General features: G+C 41.1%; 2 protein-coding genes across 4 annotated transcripts in view; one reads left to right on the plus strand and one right to left on the minus strand.

Annotated features, from left to right (window-relative positions):
- On the plus strand, window positions 1–13,657 carry thbs4a (thrombospondin 4a). Of its 3 annotated transcripts, none has more exons than XM_058071013.2 (23): window positions 1–185; window positions 2,857–3,054; window positions 3,124–3,371; window positions 3,452–3,554; window positions 4,251–4,342; window positions 5,329–5,380; window positions 5,571–5,752; window positions 5,830–5,967; window positions 6,041–6,121; window positions 6,193–6,345; window positions 6,436–6,540; window positions 7,707–7,814; window positions 7,894–8,053; window positions 8,739–8,857; window positions 8,943–8,995; window positions 10,418–10,502; window positions 10,584–10,680; window positions 10,748–10,926; window positions 11,363–11,411; window positions 12,370–12,566; window positions 12,627–12,799; window positions 12,867–13,006; window positions 13,082–13,657. In XM_058071013.2, the coding sequence occupies exons 1-23, from the start codon at window positions 107–109 to the stop codon at window positions 13,129–13,131; spliced, it is 2,841 nt and encodes a 946-aa protein (XP_057926996.2). In that variant the 5' UTR covers window positions 1–106; the 3' UTR covers window positions 13,132–13,657. The 3 variants fall into 3 exon arrangements, with proteins under 3 accessions (XP_057926996.2, XP_057926997.2, XP_078645872.1); XM_058071014.2 differs by having other exon boundaries at window positions 5,598–5,752; XM_078789746.1 differs by having other exon boundaries at window positions 5,610–5,752.
- Window positions 13,298–19,148, minus strand: part of serinc5 (serine incorporator 5) — an 18,053-nt gene continuing 12,202 nt past the window's right edge. Inside the window, exons 5-12 of the mRNA XM_058071015.2 lie at window positions 18,446–18,539; window positions 17,872–18,083; window positions 17,661–17,753; window positions 17,193–17,319; window positions 17,024–17,093; window positions 16,817–16,853; window positions 15,940–16,084; window positions 13,298–15,017 (exon numbers count right to left, since the gene is read on the minus strand). Coding sequence (XP_057926998.2) covers window positions 14,873–15,017; window positions 15,940–16,084; window positions 16,817–16,853; window positions 17,024–17,093; window positions 17,193–17,319; window positions 17,661–17,753; window positions 17,872–18,083; window positions 18,446–18,539 — 923 coding nt within the window. The 3' untranslated portion in view covers window positions 13,298–14,872. The remainder of the gene's footprint in view (window positions 15,018–15,939; window positions 16,085–16,816; window positions 16,854–17,023; window positions 17,094–17,192; window positions 17,320–17,660; window positions 17,754–17,871; window positions 18,084–18,445; window positions 18,540–19,148) is intronic.

Consider the following 19,148-nt stretch of genomic DNA (forward strand, 5'->3'; position numbering starts at 1 on the left):
TCACCTCTGCTGTGATTTTGCATCTGCATCTGGATGCTCAGCCTTGTCCGTCATAGGCCATTCAAACTTCTTGATTCCAAGAGGAGATCTTCTTGAAGTCGTGACAATGGATGTGTGGCCTGGAGTCCTGGCTCTGTCTCTGGTGCTGCAACAGCTGCTGATCACTGCTGTAGCTCAAGGCATTGGTGAGTGCTGGCTATTCACATGCAAACATTTACTGCCAGACTGCGTTATTTTGCATTTAAACCTTCAGGTTGTGGCAGTTTTTGGGGGGGTAAAATAATCCTTTTGTACAACTCAAGTGGGTAAAAGGTACAAAGACAGATAATTACTGAAAATGACAATGCTGGGTTGAAATTAAGCAGGATTATAATGGGTGCTGTATAAAGGGTGAATTTATGGTCAGAGACAGACAGATTGTTTTCATTCTGTTTGTTCGTAGGATTTTAAAAAAATCATATTTTTGTCAGACAAATAAGCACCTATAAAGTTTTGGTGTGGTTCCAACCTTCTTACCAAGGGTAAGGTAGTTTTGTGTGTCACACATTTGTTGACTTGTGATTGTGTGGCACCATGGGTAAGGTAGTGGTCTGGATGGCTGCATGTGAAAAGCTACTTAGACCATCAAAAGGTTGTCTCAGATTGAGTGATTCTGACTACTTTTAAATCATGTTGCCAGCTTGTATGTAAAATATTTAAATGAAATACTTTGGAAGCAATTAAAACGCTTGGCAGGCCGGATGTGGCTCCTGCGGTAGTATATACAGTAGTGAATAATGCACAAATCTTAATGAGAAAGGTGGTTTTGGTGTGAATCCAAATTAGGATTTGCAGAGGTTTGCCCCCAATTGTTAGTCATAGCTTTGTTCCAAAGAGGAACAGTTTTAATTGGTAAAGCAGCTCTACCTGGCATTTGAAAATGTTCATATGCAAAAACCTGATTTGCCTGGAAACGGCACACCATTTTTTCCACATCATTTTCCTGTCAGTCTGTGTTTTTCTTGAATCGTGCTCTACGTGAAACGAGTGGGTTGGTTTCAATGGAAAGAGTGGGCTGCTGCTGCTGCTGCTGCTGCTGTCGTTCCTTTCGGCAACTCCAGTCTGTCACTCTATAAAAGACAGCAGGGTATAAACACACCCAGTCCCATCACATGTTTACATTAGTCACATACATATAGGATACATGTAGTCATCGGGGTCTTCCACATCCTTGTACATCCTTTGCATTGTATAAAATGTATTTTTTATTGACTTTATTTATTTTAAAACTATTCTAAATATGAATATTCATCATCTACAAGTGTGAATATGGGATATCAGTACATGCCAGTAACATGGAATAATCCATCGCATGAGAAGGAAGGGGGAGCAGTCCAAAAAATCATGATAGATTACTCACACATGAATTAAGACTAAAAGAGTATCATGTACTTTAAATCAAAGAAAAAAACAAGAACCAGTTTTTCTGAGATATTCTGGGGGCCCGAGGCAATTGCCTGTGTTTGCATAATGGTGAGTCTGCCTCTGGTCACATGCACACACACTGACACCCTGTCACACCTCATAAAGTCACTCACTCATTTGCACATAGACCTTCCATGAGGGAAAAATAAGTACCATAGAACCGAGACAAAAGTTGAACTTTGTGTGTGTTCCATTACATCTGGGATAATGCCACATTTCAGAAAAAGAACATTATACAAGCAGTACAATATGGTGGTGGTGGTGTGATGGTCTGGAGCTGTTTTACTGCTTCAGAACGGAAGATATGCTCTGATAAATGGAACCATGAAAAAAAAATTCTGAAGGAGAATGTCTGGGCGTCTGTTTGTGACGTCAACTTGACACCAACTTGGGTTCTGCAGCAGATCCAAAACACACCCCAGTGATCCAAAACACACCAGCAAGTCCACCTCCTCTGAGTGGCTGAAGAAAACCCCAAATCCAAACTTGGCACGTATACGGGTATTTTTGCTTTAAAGGACCTATTATGCTGTTTTCCACTTTTCTGACCTATAAATATTGTTAGAACGATGACCATGTGACTAACACTCACATGTACATGTGTGACAGTCAGAAAGCTAAGCTAGTAACCTGAAAAATAATTGAATTTTGTTTGGTTTACGCATTTGAAAGTGAGCCCTGAAAGAAGTTTGTCATGGCTCTGAATGCTCGGGTTCAGATATTTTTTTAAAACCTTCCTTATATGTGGGTGCCTGGGCACAAGCTGTCCGCTCTCTATAGGAGTCAAGTCATAGGAGTCATGATCATATTGAATGATCATAATAGGTCGCCTTTAAAGGAGATATGTGGTTAGCGTGCAGGCCTCACAGCAAGGAGACCCGAGTTCAATTCCCCCCTCAGCCATCTCTGTGTGGAGTTTGCATGTTCTCCCCGTGCATGCGTGGGTTTCTCCAGGTACTCTGGTTTCCTCCCACATTCCAAAAATATGCTAGGTTAATTGGCGACTCCAAATTGTCCATAGGTATGAATGTGAGTGTGAATGGTTGTGAATGGTCTATATGTGCCCTGTGATTGGCTGGTGACCAGTCCATGGTGTACCCCACCTCTTGCCTGAGGATAAGCGGTAGAAAATGAATGAATGAATGAATGAATGAATCGGGAGTTAGACTCCAGCATACCCCCGCAACCCTAGTGAGGATAGGCGGCATAGAAAATCTCAGCGGTGGAAGACAGCGGGTATGCTGGAGCCTATCCCATTCAATTCTCTATCCTCTATTATGTCCGGTGGGAAAATTTGGTTTAAAATCCAAACAAATCTTGGATAAACCAGCATTGCATAACAGAATATCTGCCCTTAGAGCTTCCATTTACGTTGGTTTTCATCTGTGTTAGTTTACGACCTTCTGGCATCCCCGGACTGCCTGCCAGACTTGCTCCAAGGAAGTTTGAAGAATAAAGGGCGAGACGAGGCTTTCCTGCTGTCCTCCTTCAAACTTCATCAGAAGGTCCCCACGTCCCTGTATAGCATCATTAATCCCCAAAACAACAGCAAGTACCTGGAACTCAATGTGCAGGCCAAGCTGAGCAAGAGTGAGTTTCCTTACTGAAACACTGTTAGTGTGCTTGCTGTCTTTCAACATCCCATCTTTCCATGCCTAGTTACTCTGAGGTACCAGAAGGCTGACGGTAGATTTGGCACAACCACATTTAACCACGCCTCCCTGGCCGATGGCAGGAACCACCACATGATGCTGCATGCCAGCGGCCTGAATCGTGGCCCACCTCGCGTCAACATCTATGTTGACTGCAGGCTGGTGCACACGCTGGATGAACTGCCAGCTGCCTTCGGATCCCTCCCACCTGGTACAAACACAGTGGCACTTAGAACTCTGAAGTCAAATGGGCAGGTGAGGTCCATGAATGGGCTTTTTTACAGTATATAGCAGCACATTAACTAATGCTTTAACAATTTGTCTTTGTGGTAAAGGGTGAATTGACTGACATGAAGCTGGTGATAGACGACACCATAGACAACGTGGCAACACTGCAGGACTGCAGATCGGATCAGACTGAAGCTCTGCAGCTGTTGAGTGAGAACATTTAGTTTTACTTTACAGGTCCGCTACATTGCATATATGTGACTCTATTGATCAAATATGCAACTCTATCAATGAAACTTAAACTAGTCAGCTGGCTAAACCCTCGGTGTGCCTTAAAGACAACAAGATCTGGACCTCAAATGTCTTACTATTAAATTCAAATTGAAATCATAGTCTCACTCACCTCAGAGACAAGCTTGCAAATGACATAACCACCTGGATGGTCTTGCAATTGTCAGGAACCTTTGATCGGGATTTTTCCTTTAGTTTGTTCATGCTTTTGTGACCGCCAGGCTGGATTAATGTAAATTCCTGTTAATAGGTTACCCTAATAAATATTTTTATAGACCCTTCAGTTGGTCCAAAACACAGAGTCTTAACCAGAACCAGAAGAGCTCACCTGTTATTGCCCCACTGTACTGGTTACCTGCGAAACATTCTCTTTCTTACATCTGAACCATAACACGGAAAGGCACCAATATATTTTAGAGAGCTTTGAGTGCCCTATCAACCAGTATTTGAATTGCACTGCGATCCCAGAATTCACACTTTCCTAGAATTTTTAGAGGATTATAGCCAGGTAGAGCTTTTTGTTATCAGGCTCCTCTGTTATAGAACCGTGGTAGTAGTTCAACAGTCAGACCAAAGATACATGGTGTCACAGCCTTCTTTATGTCATGTTCTCAGGTTTCCAGGCAAGCAGGGGTGTTCAAGAGCAGACAACCATGCAGGAATTAAGAAGCATGCTGGCTGAGATGAAGGAGCTGCTCAATGAGCAGGTAACGTGTTGTGCATGCCTGGCCTGGAATATCTTATATGAAACAAATGAACACAAATGGACAATTACACACAATGGGTGGGTATGTGTAAACGCGTGCAGAATAAATGTGTGGTGTTACTGTTAAAGGTGAGGAATGTGACCTGAATTGCAATTATGTGTTCTGAGAAAGCCTGTCATAAAACTGCTTGTCATAAAAAAAAAACGACCTGCTGAGTTTCTGGAATTATTTAGTTTTTAAGGTATTGCGAAACACAAACATTAAAAAAGTTGAAATCTGTAGCACTTTAATGGAAAAAAATTATTTATTAGGAAATAATTCAAACTGTGAGGCAACATCTCAGCCTCAGTTAGCTAAATGAAAGGGGACAACTGCAGAGATGTATAGTATATATATATACATATATATATATATATACATATATATATATATATATATATAGCGGTACCTCAGTTTTCATTATTAATCTGTTTGGAAACAGACAAAAAACAATTTGAAATCATGTAAATCCAATGACTCCATTCCCGATACCCCAAAATACTAACAAAACATACATTTTATAGAGAGTAGTTATAGTTTTACATGCAGAAAACAATGCAAAATAATTATAAATGAGGAATGGACGTCCTGCATGGTGAGATCAAATTAAATCATGTTTCTCACCTTCTTTATCAAATTGGTGGCACTCGTGACTTTCTTTGGCCCCGTGGTGAGTTATTTAGCAGTCACACACAATAAAAAAATGCACAGACAGTGAGTCAGCAACACATAGTTACCTGTTGTTACCATTGTTACCTTTAATACTGTATGAAAACCGAGAGTGTACAAACACCAAGGCAAAATTTGTGCGAATATTTTCATAAAAACCTGAGTCATTAAAAAATTGGGCGTATAAAAAAATTGACGATATAAAATATTGTATCCACCATTTAAAAAAAATATTGTGAATCATTCTAAACTGAGCATGATGTCATTTTGTGTTTCAGATTAAAGAGACCAGTTTTCTAAGGAATACCATCGCAGAGTGTCTTGCATGTGGTAAGCGGCACATGATCATTAAACTTAATGCATAGCACACATAGCACACTGAATTTGAGCCGACATTGCCTCAAGACAGTTTGAGTGCACTAAGTGCTTGGATGAGTTTGATGTGGGGGAATTTGACTTTAGCCTCATCAGGCACCCCAATGGGACACATTCACTCCTGTTGTGCACATTTTGTATGTAGGTCTCAGTGGCAATCCAACCAACACAGGTCCACCTGCAGGCCAACACGGGTCTCCTTCCTGCCCACCTGGGACTTGTTTTCGACAGGACATGTGCATTCCCTCTGCAACAGGGGGCTACCAGTGTGCACCCTGTCCTGACGGCTACACAGGGGATGGTGTGCACTGTGAAGACATCGATGAGGTACTGAATTGTTCACAAACTACAACAACTGTGATTTGTGTGCAGCGACACTAACTAACTGTTATGTTGTGATTCAGTGCCAGCTCAATCCCTGTTTTTCTGGTGTGAGGTGTGAGAACACTGCACCTGGGTTCCGATGTGGCAAATGTCCTCTGGGATACAGTGGACCAGAGATAAATGGAGTGGGAATAATCAATGCTCAGGCAAGCACGCAGGTATTCACATCACACATCGCAGTGCAAGTATTTCGGATACACATAAATGACATAACTACTGTTGTCCATCAAGGTGTGTGAAGATATAGATGAGTGCTTGAACCCACCTGAGATTGGAGGCTGCGTCGCCAACTCCCACTGCTACAACACTATTGTAAGACGGAAAAATAAACTGGAAAGGCTTGCGTGGTCACCAAATAACTAATGTCCATGTTTTCTCTCCAGGGTTCCTTCCGCTGTGGAGACTGTAAAAATGGTTTCAACGGAGACCAGGTGAGCGGCTGTCAGGGGACCAGGCTGTGTCCCAATGGTCAGCCCAATCCATGCGACGCCAACGCTGAGTGTGTTGTGCAGAGGGATGGCAGCATTACTTGTGCGGTGAGGACAATGTTTCATTTGCTGATCCTTTTTGACGAGCAAAGACTGATACCAAGTCCATGCTCTCTATTTTGTGTGTCTCTATTTTAGTGTGGAGTTGGATGGGCTGGCAATGGCTACAAGTGTGGAAAGGACACCGACATTGATGCGTATCCTGACAAGAATCTTGAATGCAAGGACAACAACTGCAATAAGGTTATCTCTCTCTTGTTGTATCTCTACCTACCTACCTTTGAATTACATTTATGTATAGTATCTGATTTCTTCTACTATAACCATATGAATGTAATTGGATACACTTTAGAGTAGTCAGCGTATAGCTTGAATTGTAGTATACTATCCACTAAAAATGACTCAGCCCACAGCCACAAGTGAGTGCACCTTACAGTGACCATATCCAAAGTGTGAAAATAGAGTGTAAGCACCATTCTCTTGGGCATGGGATTCCCCATAGATTGTAATAATAATAATAATAATACATTTTATTTGTATAGCGCTTTTCAAAATACTCAGACACTTTACAGAAGAATGGAGTTGAATAAAGCAAGTAAACAGAATAGAAGACACACCAAAATACAACATTGATTGGTTAATACACAGTTAAAACATGAGTAAAAACGGGGCGGGGCACAGCAGTCAGATATAAAAAATTAGATATTAAAAACAGATTTAAAGAGGTGGGTTTTGAGTTGTTTTTTGAAGGTGGGAAAGTCAGGGCAAGCACGGAGTGAAGAGTGAGAGTGGGGGCAGCGATGGAGAAGGCTCTGTCTCCCCAGGTTCGGTGCTTGGTCTTACAGGGGAGTGCCAGGAGGTTTGAGTCTGAGGAGCGAAGAGGATGCGGGGGATTGTGTGGATGGAGCAGGTCTGTGAGATATGGGGGGGTCAGATCGTGGAGGGCTTTGTAGATGATGAGAAGAATTTTGAAGTGAATGCGTTGGGGAAAGGGAATTGTTGCTAGAATCTTTTTCCAGTTCCCCATAATGACATCATAGAGCTGGTTGACGTGAGACACCTTGACATGCTCCATCTTCCTCTTGATGATGATGACACACAGGTGATCATTTGGGTTCAGGTCTGGAGATATACTCACCTTGGGCTTCCTCAGCAAGGAATCACTTGTCATCTTGGATGGGTGTCAGGGTGTCAAGTCACTATTGATGCACTACAATGTTGACGGGGATGTCATACAATAATGTGGACAAAAAATCCGAACTATCTCTTTAACATAAAAAAGGAGTCAGTGCCTCACCAGCCATGAACCTCACCGCACGTCAATGTCACTCAGCTACTGTAACTACTTACTACTACTACTTTGGGATCTGCTGGATTCACTAATGAGTGTGTTTCAATGTTGTTCCCAGGACAACTGTGTGTTCGTTCCAAATTCCGGCCAGGAGGATGCTGACAGGGATGGGATGGGTGACGCCTGTGATGAGGACGCAGATAGCGATGGCATCATTAACAAAGACGTAGCTAACACATTTCTCCAGGCAACACCTCAGCGTTACTTTGCAGAGTGTTTGAGCTGTGTTGTCCTGTACTTCAAAGGACAACTGCTGGTTGGTTCCTAATTTGGACCAAAAAAACAGCGATAAGGATCTACATGGCGATGCCTGTGACAACTGTAAAACAGTTGACAACCCATCCCAGAGAGACACAGACAAGGACGGGCTGGGAGACGAGTGCGATGACGATATGGACGGGGATGGTAAGTGTGTGCACTGTGCTACTTCAGTGCACTTAAATGGCTGTATTTACAGTGCTTCACTTTTCTAAATGTCATGGAGTGGCTAGGGTTTTCATGGTTGAATAATTGGATCATAACTGGATCATTCCATTGCCTCATCATGTATTAAAAGACAGTTTGTGAGTCGCCTAACCAGTCATGTTAAAGTAAAAGTAAGGATGGATGGACATGTTTTCCCTGTCTTGGCAGAGCTTTATCTCCTTACAAAAATCCTACTCCTCAGTCTGTTTCCAATTTTCACCTCTCTTGTTAGGTCATTAATTATACATTCAAATTAACAGCTCAGGCGTCACTAGTTCTGCTGAAAAAAAAATGTTCTGAGTGGAAATTGCAGCAGGAGCTTTCACAGGCTTTCCTCTCAAAAGTCCCTTAAATGCCCCTTCTCATGTTTTCCACTGAAGTTTGAATCTTTGTTTCCCAGGCATGTTGTGTTCTGGTGAATACTACTGGTTGGATTGTGTAATACTTGCCCGTGTCTTTTTCTTCTCTCAAATATTTTTCCATCAGACCTCAGCCAGGCTTTGAGGCCCACTGGAAACTATTTGACCTATGTATTAAAAACACACGGACAGTTGGTCATCTACTCCGCTATGTGGGGATTTTCTAGACACCTCACATCAATAATTTCTATGTGTTTATCTGTCAGATTTGAAAAATAACATTGACAACTGCCCACGAGTGCCCAACCAGAACCAGGAAGACAAAGACAATGACGGGGTGGGAGATGCCTGTGACAGCTGTCCAGATATGCCCAACCCTAATCAGGTACCAAACAATCTCTCTCCTCACAAATAAACATTTATGTATCCTTAAAACTCTCACAACCCCTTTTTCCCCTCCTTATCCACAGTCTGACTCAGATGATGACCTTGTAGGAGATACCTGTGATGACAACATAGACACGTAGGTACTTGGATTATACACTTACACCAGACACAAAAATGTAAACAAAGGAAATAATGAACCAGTAACAATGAATAAGAATTATTTTTTTAAGTGCAATGTTTAAAAGATTTGTTTTATTTGTGACTAACACGTATAATAAAGACATTGTAATGTTCAAAGAGCCCCTGAATGCACCTTGCTGGTGTCTTGTGACAATGAGAACTTGTCATTTTGAGGAGGACTAGAGATTTTTTTTGTTTTTATGTTGATGATACATATATATATATTTAGGTTGGAATTAGACTGTTTTTTGTGTATTATAGGTTATAATATAGTTATAAGAGAGTGAGGGGCACTATTGTGGGGGGGCTTGAAATGGTGTGCATGCTTTTTGTGTTAATTACACAAAACATTTTTACGTGATTAATTAAATAAATTTGTTACTGCCATTAACACACTATTTTTGAGTAATAGTCTTGCACACTGCAAAAAGTAAAAATGTAAGCTAGATGAAATCAAGTTCAAAGTTGTCTTTGAGCATGACCTGATGTAGCCTGCTCGGATGAGAACGACTGAATAGTCCTTGTGATTGATTGAATGCCCCAAGAATACTATGACGTGGATGAATGGGAATATGTCAGTGGAGAGTGGTCCTGGAGCTGGAACTAATTGATGTGTTACAACACTTTTATTGCAAATGTTGATCCGAAATCATTTTTCCAAGACTGGCTGGACTTCCTTATATGGAAGTGTGCCCCAGATACAAGCTGTAAGCTGTACAAGCTGCGTGGGACCAATCACAGCGTAGTGGGCATGCCTGGAGGTGGGTTGTGAAAGGAAATACAGCTGGAATTGCTCTATAGGACTATGCAACTCAATACAAAGGGCCGAAAATTAGCGTCATGGGATAGGTCCCAAACGGCTCTTTTGCTGCTAACGGTTGCCGACCCCTGGCTTAAATACATGCATTACATTCATTCATTCATTCATTTTCTACCGCTTTTCCTCACGAGGGTCGCGGGGGTGCTGGAGCCTATCCCAGCTGTCTTTGGGCGAGAGGCAGGGTACACCCTGGACTGGTGGCCAGCCAATCACAGAGCACATATAGACAAACAACCATTCACACTCACATTCATACCTATGGACAATTTGGAGTCGCCAATTAACCTAGCATGTTTTTGGAATGTGGGAGAACATGCAAACTCCACACAGAGATGGCAGAGGGTGGAATTGAACCCTGGTCTCCTAGCTGTGAGGTCTGCACGCTACATGCATTACATATGACACTTATTTATTCCAGCAATAGTTATAAATGCCAATTGATGCATCCATCCATATTTTGGATATGCTATTTAAAAAAAGGAGAAATCACCCAAAACATGCATTCATGTATATTTCCTTTAATTCCCATGAAAAGTTTGACCTTCCTCTTCTTTTTAGTGATGGTGACGGCCATCAGAACACAAAAGACAACTGTCCCAATGTCATCAACTCCTCCCAGCTGGACACAGACAAGGATGGCATGGTGTCTACCCTTTTCTTTGTCTTCAGTCAATTATTACAGTTTACTGTATGTTGTTCTTACAGTGTTTCGTTCTCTTGTCAGGGAGACGAATGTGACGATGATGACGATAATGACGGCATCAAGGATGATGATGACAACTGTAGATTGGTGGCCAACCCAGACCAAAAGGACTCTGATAGTGAGTTCAGTGCCTTGTTTGGGACTTGGTTGGTTAGTTACCCATATCGGGTATGTCTGTGTTTCAGGCGACAATGTGGGAGATGTGTGTCAAGGAGACCTTGACAAAGACAACGTCACTGACATCATCGACCACTGTCCAGAGAACGCCGAGATCACACTAACGGACTTCAGAGCCTATCAGACCGTAGTCCTGGATCCAGAGGGGGAATCTCAGATTGATCCCAACTGGGTAGTTCTTAACCAGGTAACCAACAACGATATTTACTCATGGTAGTCAGATATCATTTATATAACAGGAAAAAGCTGCTGCTTTAAAAAAAAAAAAGAGCTAAAAAAAGCTTTTTTAATGCATTCACGGCAGAAATGGGAGTCAAAGATCCTCTATATGACAGGTTTTAGAAATCTGCTGCAGAAAAAAGATTTTAACTGAAGTGGCGTGCTAGTCTGATGTCATTCACCGATTTGGTTCGCAGGTTTCCATTTGAATAACCCTCTTCCTTAGAATTCATTATTTGTTACATTTTCTGTTTTTAAGAACCTTCAAATTGGCCACAAACTGTGGAACTTATTATATGGCACATAAAGATGAAAAGATGTCTTTCTTTGGCCCTTCAGTAAAGTATTTAGGATGGGATGTCAATGTCGGAATATCATGAGGTTACTATGTTTTGTTCACACAGGGGATGGAGATAGTCCAAACCATGAACTCTGACCCTGGTCTAGCTGTTGGTGAGTTTACATCTCATTTTTGTACATCCCCTGGACCATGCAGTTTGAGAAAAATAAAGAAAAACATAATTGCCAAACCTGCTAAACCAGGGGTCTCAAACTCAATTTACTTGTGGGCCACTGGAGCTCGAGTCTGGGTGAGACTGGGCCGCATCAGGTTTTCCAAAAAAAAAAAAAACGCATTTATTAAAAACAAAAAAAATGTAAAAAACTTCGCTTTGGTTGGTTCTACAAGAAAAGCTCTGATAAAACATTCCACCGTTCTCAAATATCTTACTTTTTATTTTTCTACACAAAATAAGATGAAAAATAAATAAACAAATCCAGAATAAAGAAAATCAATCAATCAGTAATAAATAAATAAATATAATAATAATAAAACGGCAAATAATAAAAACTTAAGAAACCACATATAGTTGGTGGGTAGACAAATTATTTTTTTCAGATTAAAATTAACAAAGCATTATTAGAGCCCTGTGGACATGACAAAACACGACTATAGTCACATTTATACTCTTTTTATTTACAACATATTGCGCAACTGCAGGGTCTTGAGACACATGCTAACTCGCAAACTAGAGAGCTAGCGACCTAAACGGTAGCCTCCAAGTTATTTCCTTTAAACTTAAAAAAGCCAAAAACTTACCACTTCCACATAGATAGGGAGGATAACTATTAACAGTTATTTAACCTTTAACATGAACATTAATCAAACGGTACATGATACCATACAGCATCCATATCAAACTTGCGCAGGCCGCATTAACATTAAACTTTCATATCAAGGCGGGGGCCTCAAACTCGTGTCCTGCGTGCCACAGGACTTTGGCCTGCGGGCCGTGAGTTCGAGACCCCAGTGCTAAACTACCATCAGTTATGTTTAAAGGTGAAATGAACTGATTTTTAGTTCTCACGTGAGAAAGTAAATGCCCCTCTGAAAAGCCCATGTCCTCTGCAGGCTACACAGCCTTCAGTGGTGTGGACTTTGAGGGAACGTTCCACGTCAACACTGTGACAGATGACGACTATGCCGGATTCATCTTTGGTTATCAAGACTCGTCTTCCTTCTACGTGGTCATGTGGAAACAGACGGAGCAGACCTACTGGCAGGCCGCACCATTCCGAGCTGTGGCCGAGCCAGGAATACAGCTGAAGGTACCTAGATGTGTGCTGTCTTGCTTATTTACTCTTATTTTGTGTCAATCTCCCCATCAGGCTGTCAAGTCCAAAACGGGACCCGGTGAGTATCTGAGGAACTCCCTGTGGCACACCGGAGATACACCGGAGCAAGTCCGTCTCCTTTGGAAAGATCCAAGGAATGTGGGCTGGAAGGATAAGGTGTCCTATCGCTGGTTTCTCCAGCATAGACCTCAATTCGGATATATCAGGTATCGAAGCACATGCATACACCCTTTTACACTATCGCAAACTAATTATGGTCTGTCTTGTTAACAGGGCTCGCTTTTTTGAGGGATCAGACCTGGTGGCGGACACAGGCGTGATCATTGACACCAGCATGAGGGGAGGCAGGCTGGGTGTCTTCTGCTTCTCACAGGAAAATATCATCTGGTCCAATCTGAAGTACAGATGCAATGGCAAGTATCAATGCAGATAGTCCCGCAGGAAGTACAAGCATGTTATCGTGTTTACACTCTCTCCCAACCTTGCAGATACCATTCCTGATGACTACCAGCTGTTCAGTGCCCAAAATGTCAACTAAAGGCTAAAAGCTCACTTGGGGGGCATCATATACTAAACAAATAAAGTGTGTATCAGCAGGTATTGAGTTTTTTTTATACACCGTTTCCAGCAGTCTTACTCCAGTGTGTATCATTGGAGCATTATATGATGTAACTTAAGATGCAATAAAGATCTGATCACTTATTATTCCTACAATCGAACATTTAATGTGGCTTAAAGCCATTCCTATAATAAGTGGGTTTGTGATACAGGCATTGATAGAATATAATTTTTTTCATATATTGTGTGTTCAATAGGGGTGTCACAAGATCACACAAGATTAAAACGTGACAAGAATTCTCATTCTAAAAAAAAGTGCCCACAAGATGCTTTTTTTTGATAATCAATTATACGTAATAAATCATAAATTACTGCTCACACAATTAGTTAAAATGATCTTGGTCATTTTGTCAGCTTCAATATATTGCCATGTGCATGCACGTCTGTTTTCCTCATCTCCCACCTCCAAACAGGCAGGAAGAGGGTTCACTCTTGTGCCATAGAACAACAGCATGGGCGGAGTGAGCCCTTTTGTAAATCATACAGTCCCTTTGTATTAGTGGGTGGAGGCAAGGACAGTAGCATATGTACACACATTAAGGTATATTATACAAATGATGTCTTAAGGGAGCCCGATTAGTCCATGTATGATTAAGGCTGCTTATTCACAACTTTTCATCAAGAACAATGCAGTGTTAAGGATGAAAAATGACACTTTTAATGATTCCTTCCATAAAAGTAACAATGAACATATAAGTTACAAAACAATAGTTTTTCAAAAGGAAAACAACATGATTAATTGGCGCTGCATGAGAAAGTGTTTAGTTTATCAGTGGAAACTCAACATCCAGTGTTGAATAACCTGATTGTTTTTTTATATGAGCTATGACAACACAAACAAGCTGACTGAAGTATAAACATGTGCAGGTTAAACGTTATACGTGTTGTTTTCCAAATGTCTACCTTTGGCAAACAGCTGTTCAGGAGTGGGAATGACTGTTTCTGTTACATAAGGCAGACTGATTACAGGAGCACCGCCTCACGCAATAATTATGAGTAGTTGTATAAAACACATGTTTTCTACCTAAAAAGATTCTGCTCAAAAGGAGCACTGAGATTGACAAAACCTGAAACATCTAAGGAGAAGCTTCAAAAACAAAGAGCATATTTTCTTGCATAAAAACATCTACAAAAGGGCACACAATATAACAAAACATACTCACATTTAAGCCTGAGAGATGAGTTTTGAAAGTGTGATTCAATTTGCATGCATTCCCTCACAAATGGATTCTGGTGTAACATTAAAGACGTCACACACTAACAGATGTGTCCCATCGATTTGCTACAATTATAGTCCAACTGTATAGAGCTGAAAAATATGACAAGACGTCAGAAAGGTGACGCTAAAGTCTGGACACTTGTGGATCACAACTGGAACACAAATCACATGATAAGAATACAAACTTTCAGGAGAAAGTAATCCTAAAATTACAAAAAAAATACCATCAAGGTATCACCATTGTAACACAAAGGAAACACTATCATATAAATGTAAAATAGTGTGTAATAAAAGGCAACACATTTCCTCCATTTCCAAAGCTGAGGGTAGATGTGGACGGTGGTTGAAGGTGGAAAAAAAAATCCTGGTCCCTTGGCTCAGCCTCAAAGCTACTGTTGGCCACACCCCCAACACGGAATGTCATCTGACTTACGTAGGTGTCCTAGGCTTCAAAGCGCTTGGGACAGATCATGGGAGCTATGAGAGTGCACATGTATAAGAGGAGACACACCCAGGAGGAGGAGATCTTGATCCAGAAAACCGACCAGCTCCCGTCCAAGAGCTTCTCAATCCTGTGGTCGTCATAGCTGGAAAAATGATCCAGAAAATGACAACAGGAATGAGACATTGAATGAAACAAGGCATCTCTCTGTGCGACATTACTTTTTAAAAAAAGGAATATTAAGAACCTACAGCTTTTGTTTGTATAACGGAAGTTCAACAAAAGCACTAAAGAAAAAAACGGTCTCTAACATCAGACAAGAGGTCAAGCCATTGTCATACATGACAAAATCTCATCAAAATTTCATTCAGCCCTCTGTGACATCACAGAGGAGCAGTTTTACCACGCCTTTTGAAACTGAGCATTTTGAGCCATAACAAACTTCTTTCAGGGCCCAACTTCCTCATTATCTGAAACTTTGGCATCATTTAACACAAGAATACACATTCTAACAACATTTATAGGACAGTAAAATGTTATTTGAAACATTGCCTGCACAGCTAAAAATGTTCTGATGATGGCAATGTGACCTTGGAACAGATAAAATACATAGTATTACAACTAGTATTTACTATTCATTCATTTTCTACCGCTTATCCTCACGAGGGTCGCGGGGGTGGTGGAGCCTATCCCAGCTGTCTTCGGGCAAGAGGTGTGGTACACCCTGGACTGGTGGCCAGACAATCACAGGGCACATATAGACAAACAACCATTCACACTCACATTCATACCTATGGACAATTTGGATTCACCAAATAACCAATGATGTTTTTGGAATGTGAGAGGAAACCGGAGTACCCAAAGAAAACCCACGCATGCACGGGGAGAACATGCAAACTCCACACGAAGATGGCTGAGTGGAATTGAACTCGGGTCTCCTAGCTGTAGCCTAGTATTTACTTGTGTAGTGGCTGTACACACTAACAGCCACTTGAGGGCAATGTAAACCAAAGTTACATGGAGAAATTATAGTATAGACTTTATATGTTGTGTACATGATGACTTACTGGAACCAGTTGGTTATGGTCATCATGACATAAAGGGAACCCAAGAAGAAGACAAAGTGGAAATATTTGTAGCTGTAGTTGGTGGCCTCTCTCTCATCATAAAGTACGTTCTGGCCAGCACCGGTCTTCTCTTCGTCATAGTCCTCTGCAAATCGGATTGACAGAGCCGGAAAAAAACACAGATTGAGTTTACTCCATGTAAACAAAGGCACCAATGTTTGCTATTAATATATAAATAGTGTTATAGTTGAGATTTGTACATTATTTGAAACCATCTATCTGCAGTTTTCATATTATTGACATGGTATTCTTCCAATTTTCATATAATTTACAAAATACAATTTTTTGTGATAGCAAAGAAAAATATATGTGTACAATTGTATATGAAGGACTTTGAATTTGCACCAGTTTTACCAAAATCTGCATTTGTAATATTTGAAATCCCATTACCATGTTCAGGTTCTATCGTTGTAGAATATCATCAGATGGGGTTGACATTTTTTGAACATATATGTTTCTAGTTTATGTTGTACAGTTTGTACTTTGCTCAAATGTTCCAATGTAGCGTGAGCTTGTGTTCGGACTGTTTTTCCTCTAATACCCTGCAGGGGGCGGTATTAGCCCACAGCCATTTCTACACTTGACATGCCAACCACCTAGTAACAGTGACATCATCTGCGTTTGCTGACCAATACTTTCTTCCCATCCTGCACCAGCTTGATGAATAACAATGAGCACAGGCGCTCTGTGTGCACACGACTGCTGGGAACATATTTATAAGCTCAACAGGCTGCAGAGACAAGACGAGTGGGAGGAAATGAAAAGATGAAAGTGTGAATGTAAAAAACAAACAAACAAAGAATTGTGACATTTCTACCTGTGTCATCGCCAAAGCAGAAGCAGCAGCGAGCTCTCTGTAGAATAAAAATAAACAGTTTAAAACTATGTGGACTAAAATATTTCAAACACATTGACAAAACCTCAATTCAGTTTTATCAATGAAACTAATTGAATTTTTGCCTTTTGTTAATTCAATTAACAAATGTTGTCAAAACACGGACACAAGTAATGTCTGCGTGTTTACCTCCGTCTCTGGCTCACTGTTCCTGCACACACGGAGCGCTGCAGAGCTTCGCTTGGTGGTGGAGGTCAGACTAGACAGGGCAGGCAACACAGTGTTATTTTCCTTTTCAGATCATGTGCTGTTACTAGAATATAAATGACCACAGCGACAGTTTGTGTGCGTGTTTTACCAGGCGTAAAGGATGCAGCAGAATAGGATAATGCCTCCAAGAGTTGTGACAATCTTTTTGTCACTTTCCTTCCAATAGTTGAAGGGAAAGACACACACGGTTGTGTTCATGCCATCCTTTTCCACCACTGTAAGGACAAAAGTGGTTTTTAATCTTCAGATCAACACATGCACACGTTATATATATACGGTGCCCTAATTTTTCCCATGACTAAATCAGTAATTCTCAACTGGTGGGTCATGGCCCACTTTCAGGCGGTTGTGGGGTCTATGCCAAAAACAAAAAATAGCGTAATGACCCAATGTCTGTGAATGCACTTCGCTATAATGTGCCATGTTTATGGTTGACCTGGTCAAGTTTGAGCAGAATGATGTATGAGAAATGTCAACGCAATCGACTTTTTATGAATTTTTATGAAAACTCATTTTTATGACACCGGTGACAGTAAAATTAGATGTTGATGCTCACTTTCTTTTGGTTTGCTGGAGAACGCTGAGAAGGTAAGGTACATGACATACACACTGATGACTCCGGGCTGGAGCAGACCAGATTTAGGCTGGACTAAGGGGAGAAAAAGGTTAAAGGATTAGATTCAAAACAGCAATAACTTTCTCTACACATCATTTGCCATGCAGGAGACCACATTTTTATTTGCATTAACACGAGTGACAATCCTCACGTTTCTGTATGAAGGGGGAGATGGCAAGCAGAGAGACGACGAGGCAGAGGCTGGCGTTGATGCCCAGGAAGATCTTGTTGAGGAGACAGGCCTCGGGGTGGGTGTAGAAGAGACCCATGAAGACCACAGCTCCCACCGCAACACTGAACAGCACAAGAGTGACCAAGGCCAGCGCTGCATACCACATGCGATTATACTTCACTCCTGAGCTCCTGTGTAAGCAAAAGTACATGCAGAGAGGGGGAAAAGAAAACAGAGGATAAAAACAACATGAACGTAGGTAAAACAAACTAAAATGTGAAAGAAATCAAAAAAACCAACTGGGTCCTAGAGAAATCAATCAAAGACAGAGACAAGGTCTGGTGAGTTATTCCAGTGAATTTGCACAGTGGCGAGCTGCTGCCAAGCTTCCCTCTACATAAACAGCTATAAGACTCTTGCTTGCCAAACTTTTTTCTTCAAGTCAATCCACAGAATGAGTATGCCCCACCCTCTGGGTTGCTCACAAGCAACATTTGTGTTGACAGAGCATTGTCTGCTCCAAAAGGCAACCCAGACCGACTGCTGCTCTCACCAGTTTGTGTTCCATCTGTGGGCAAACTCCACCAGCAGCATGAGCTGGATCAGCAGGAAGAAGAAGCCGCCAGTCGCTCCAACATAACGCCACACTGAACAAGACAAGGAAATCATTATTTTACTCATTTATGAGAATACCCATGGTTTCTTATAGGTTATTTAAACTGTTGCCATTCAGGACCCAATTTATGTTTGCACGCAGCATCTACTAAATACTATATAATGTGTACAGTATACTAACAAAATTCAATACAGTATACGAGGGATGGCAAAGCAATTCACTGGGTGAATAATACAGTCACTTCCTGAGACAAAATGATTGAGTCTATGAGAATGAGGCAAGATGAGATTTTAAGATTATTTATAAGAAAAAACAATACAAATATATGACTGGGCAGAAAGACTGTTTAATATAACTGAGTCACAGTTGACAGAAAATAACTGAGAAACACATCTCAATAAAAATATATGTGATGTTACACATATCAGAATCGGTTGATATCAGAATAAGAAATTGTGAGTCTGACAATATCGGCATATCGGCGATCGGAAAAAAAGCCAATATCGGACATCCTTACTCAAAACCCTTCTCTCGCAAATGTCGTCTGAGGTTATTGAACAGTACTCAGCATCGGTAACAACCTTCATTTTGGATGAGGAACATCCCGTATCTTGACAGGCCGCTAATTAAATCCTCTGGC

This window comes from Doryrhamphus excisus, linkage group LG3 (assembly GCF_037039965.1).
Source record: "Doryrhamphus excisus strain RoL-2023G ecotype Guam linkage group LG3, RoL_Dexc_Guam_v1.1, whole genome shotgun sequence".
NCBI lineage: Eukaryota > Metazoa > Chordata > Actinopteri > Syngnathiformes > Syngnathidae > Doryrhamphus > Doryrhamphus excisus.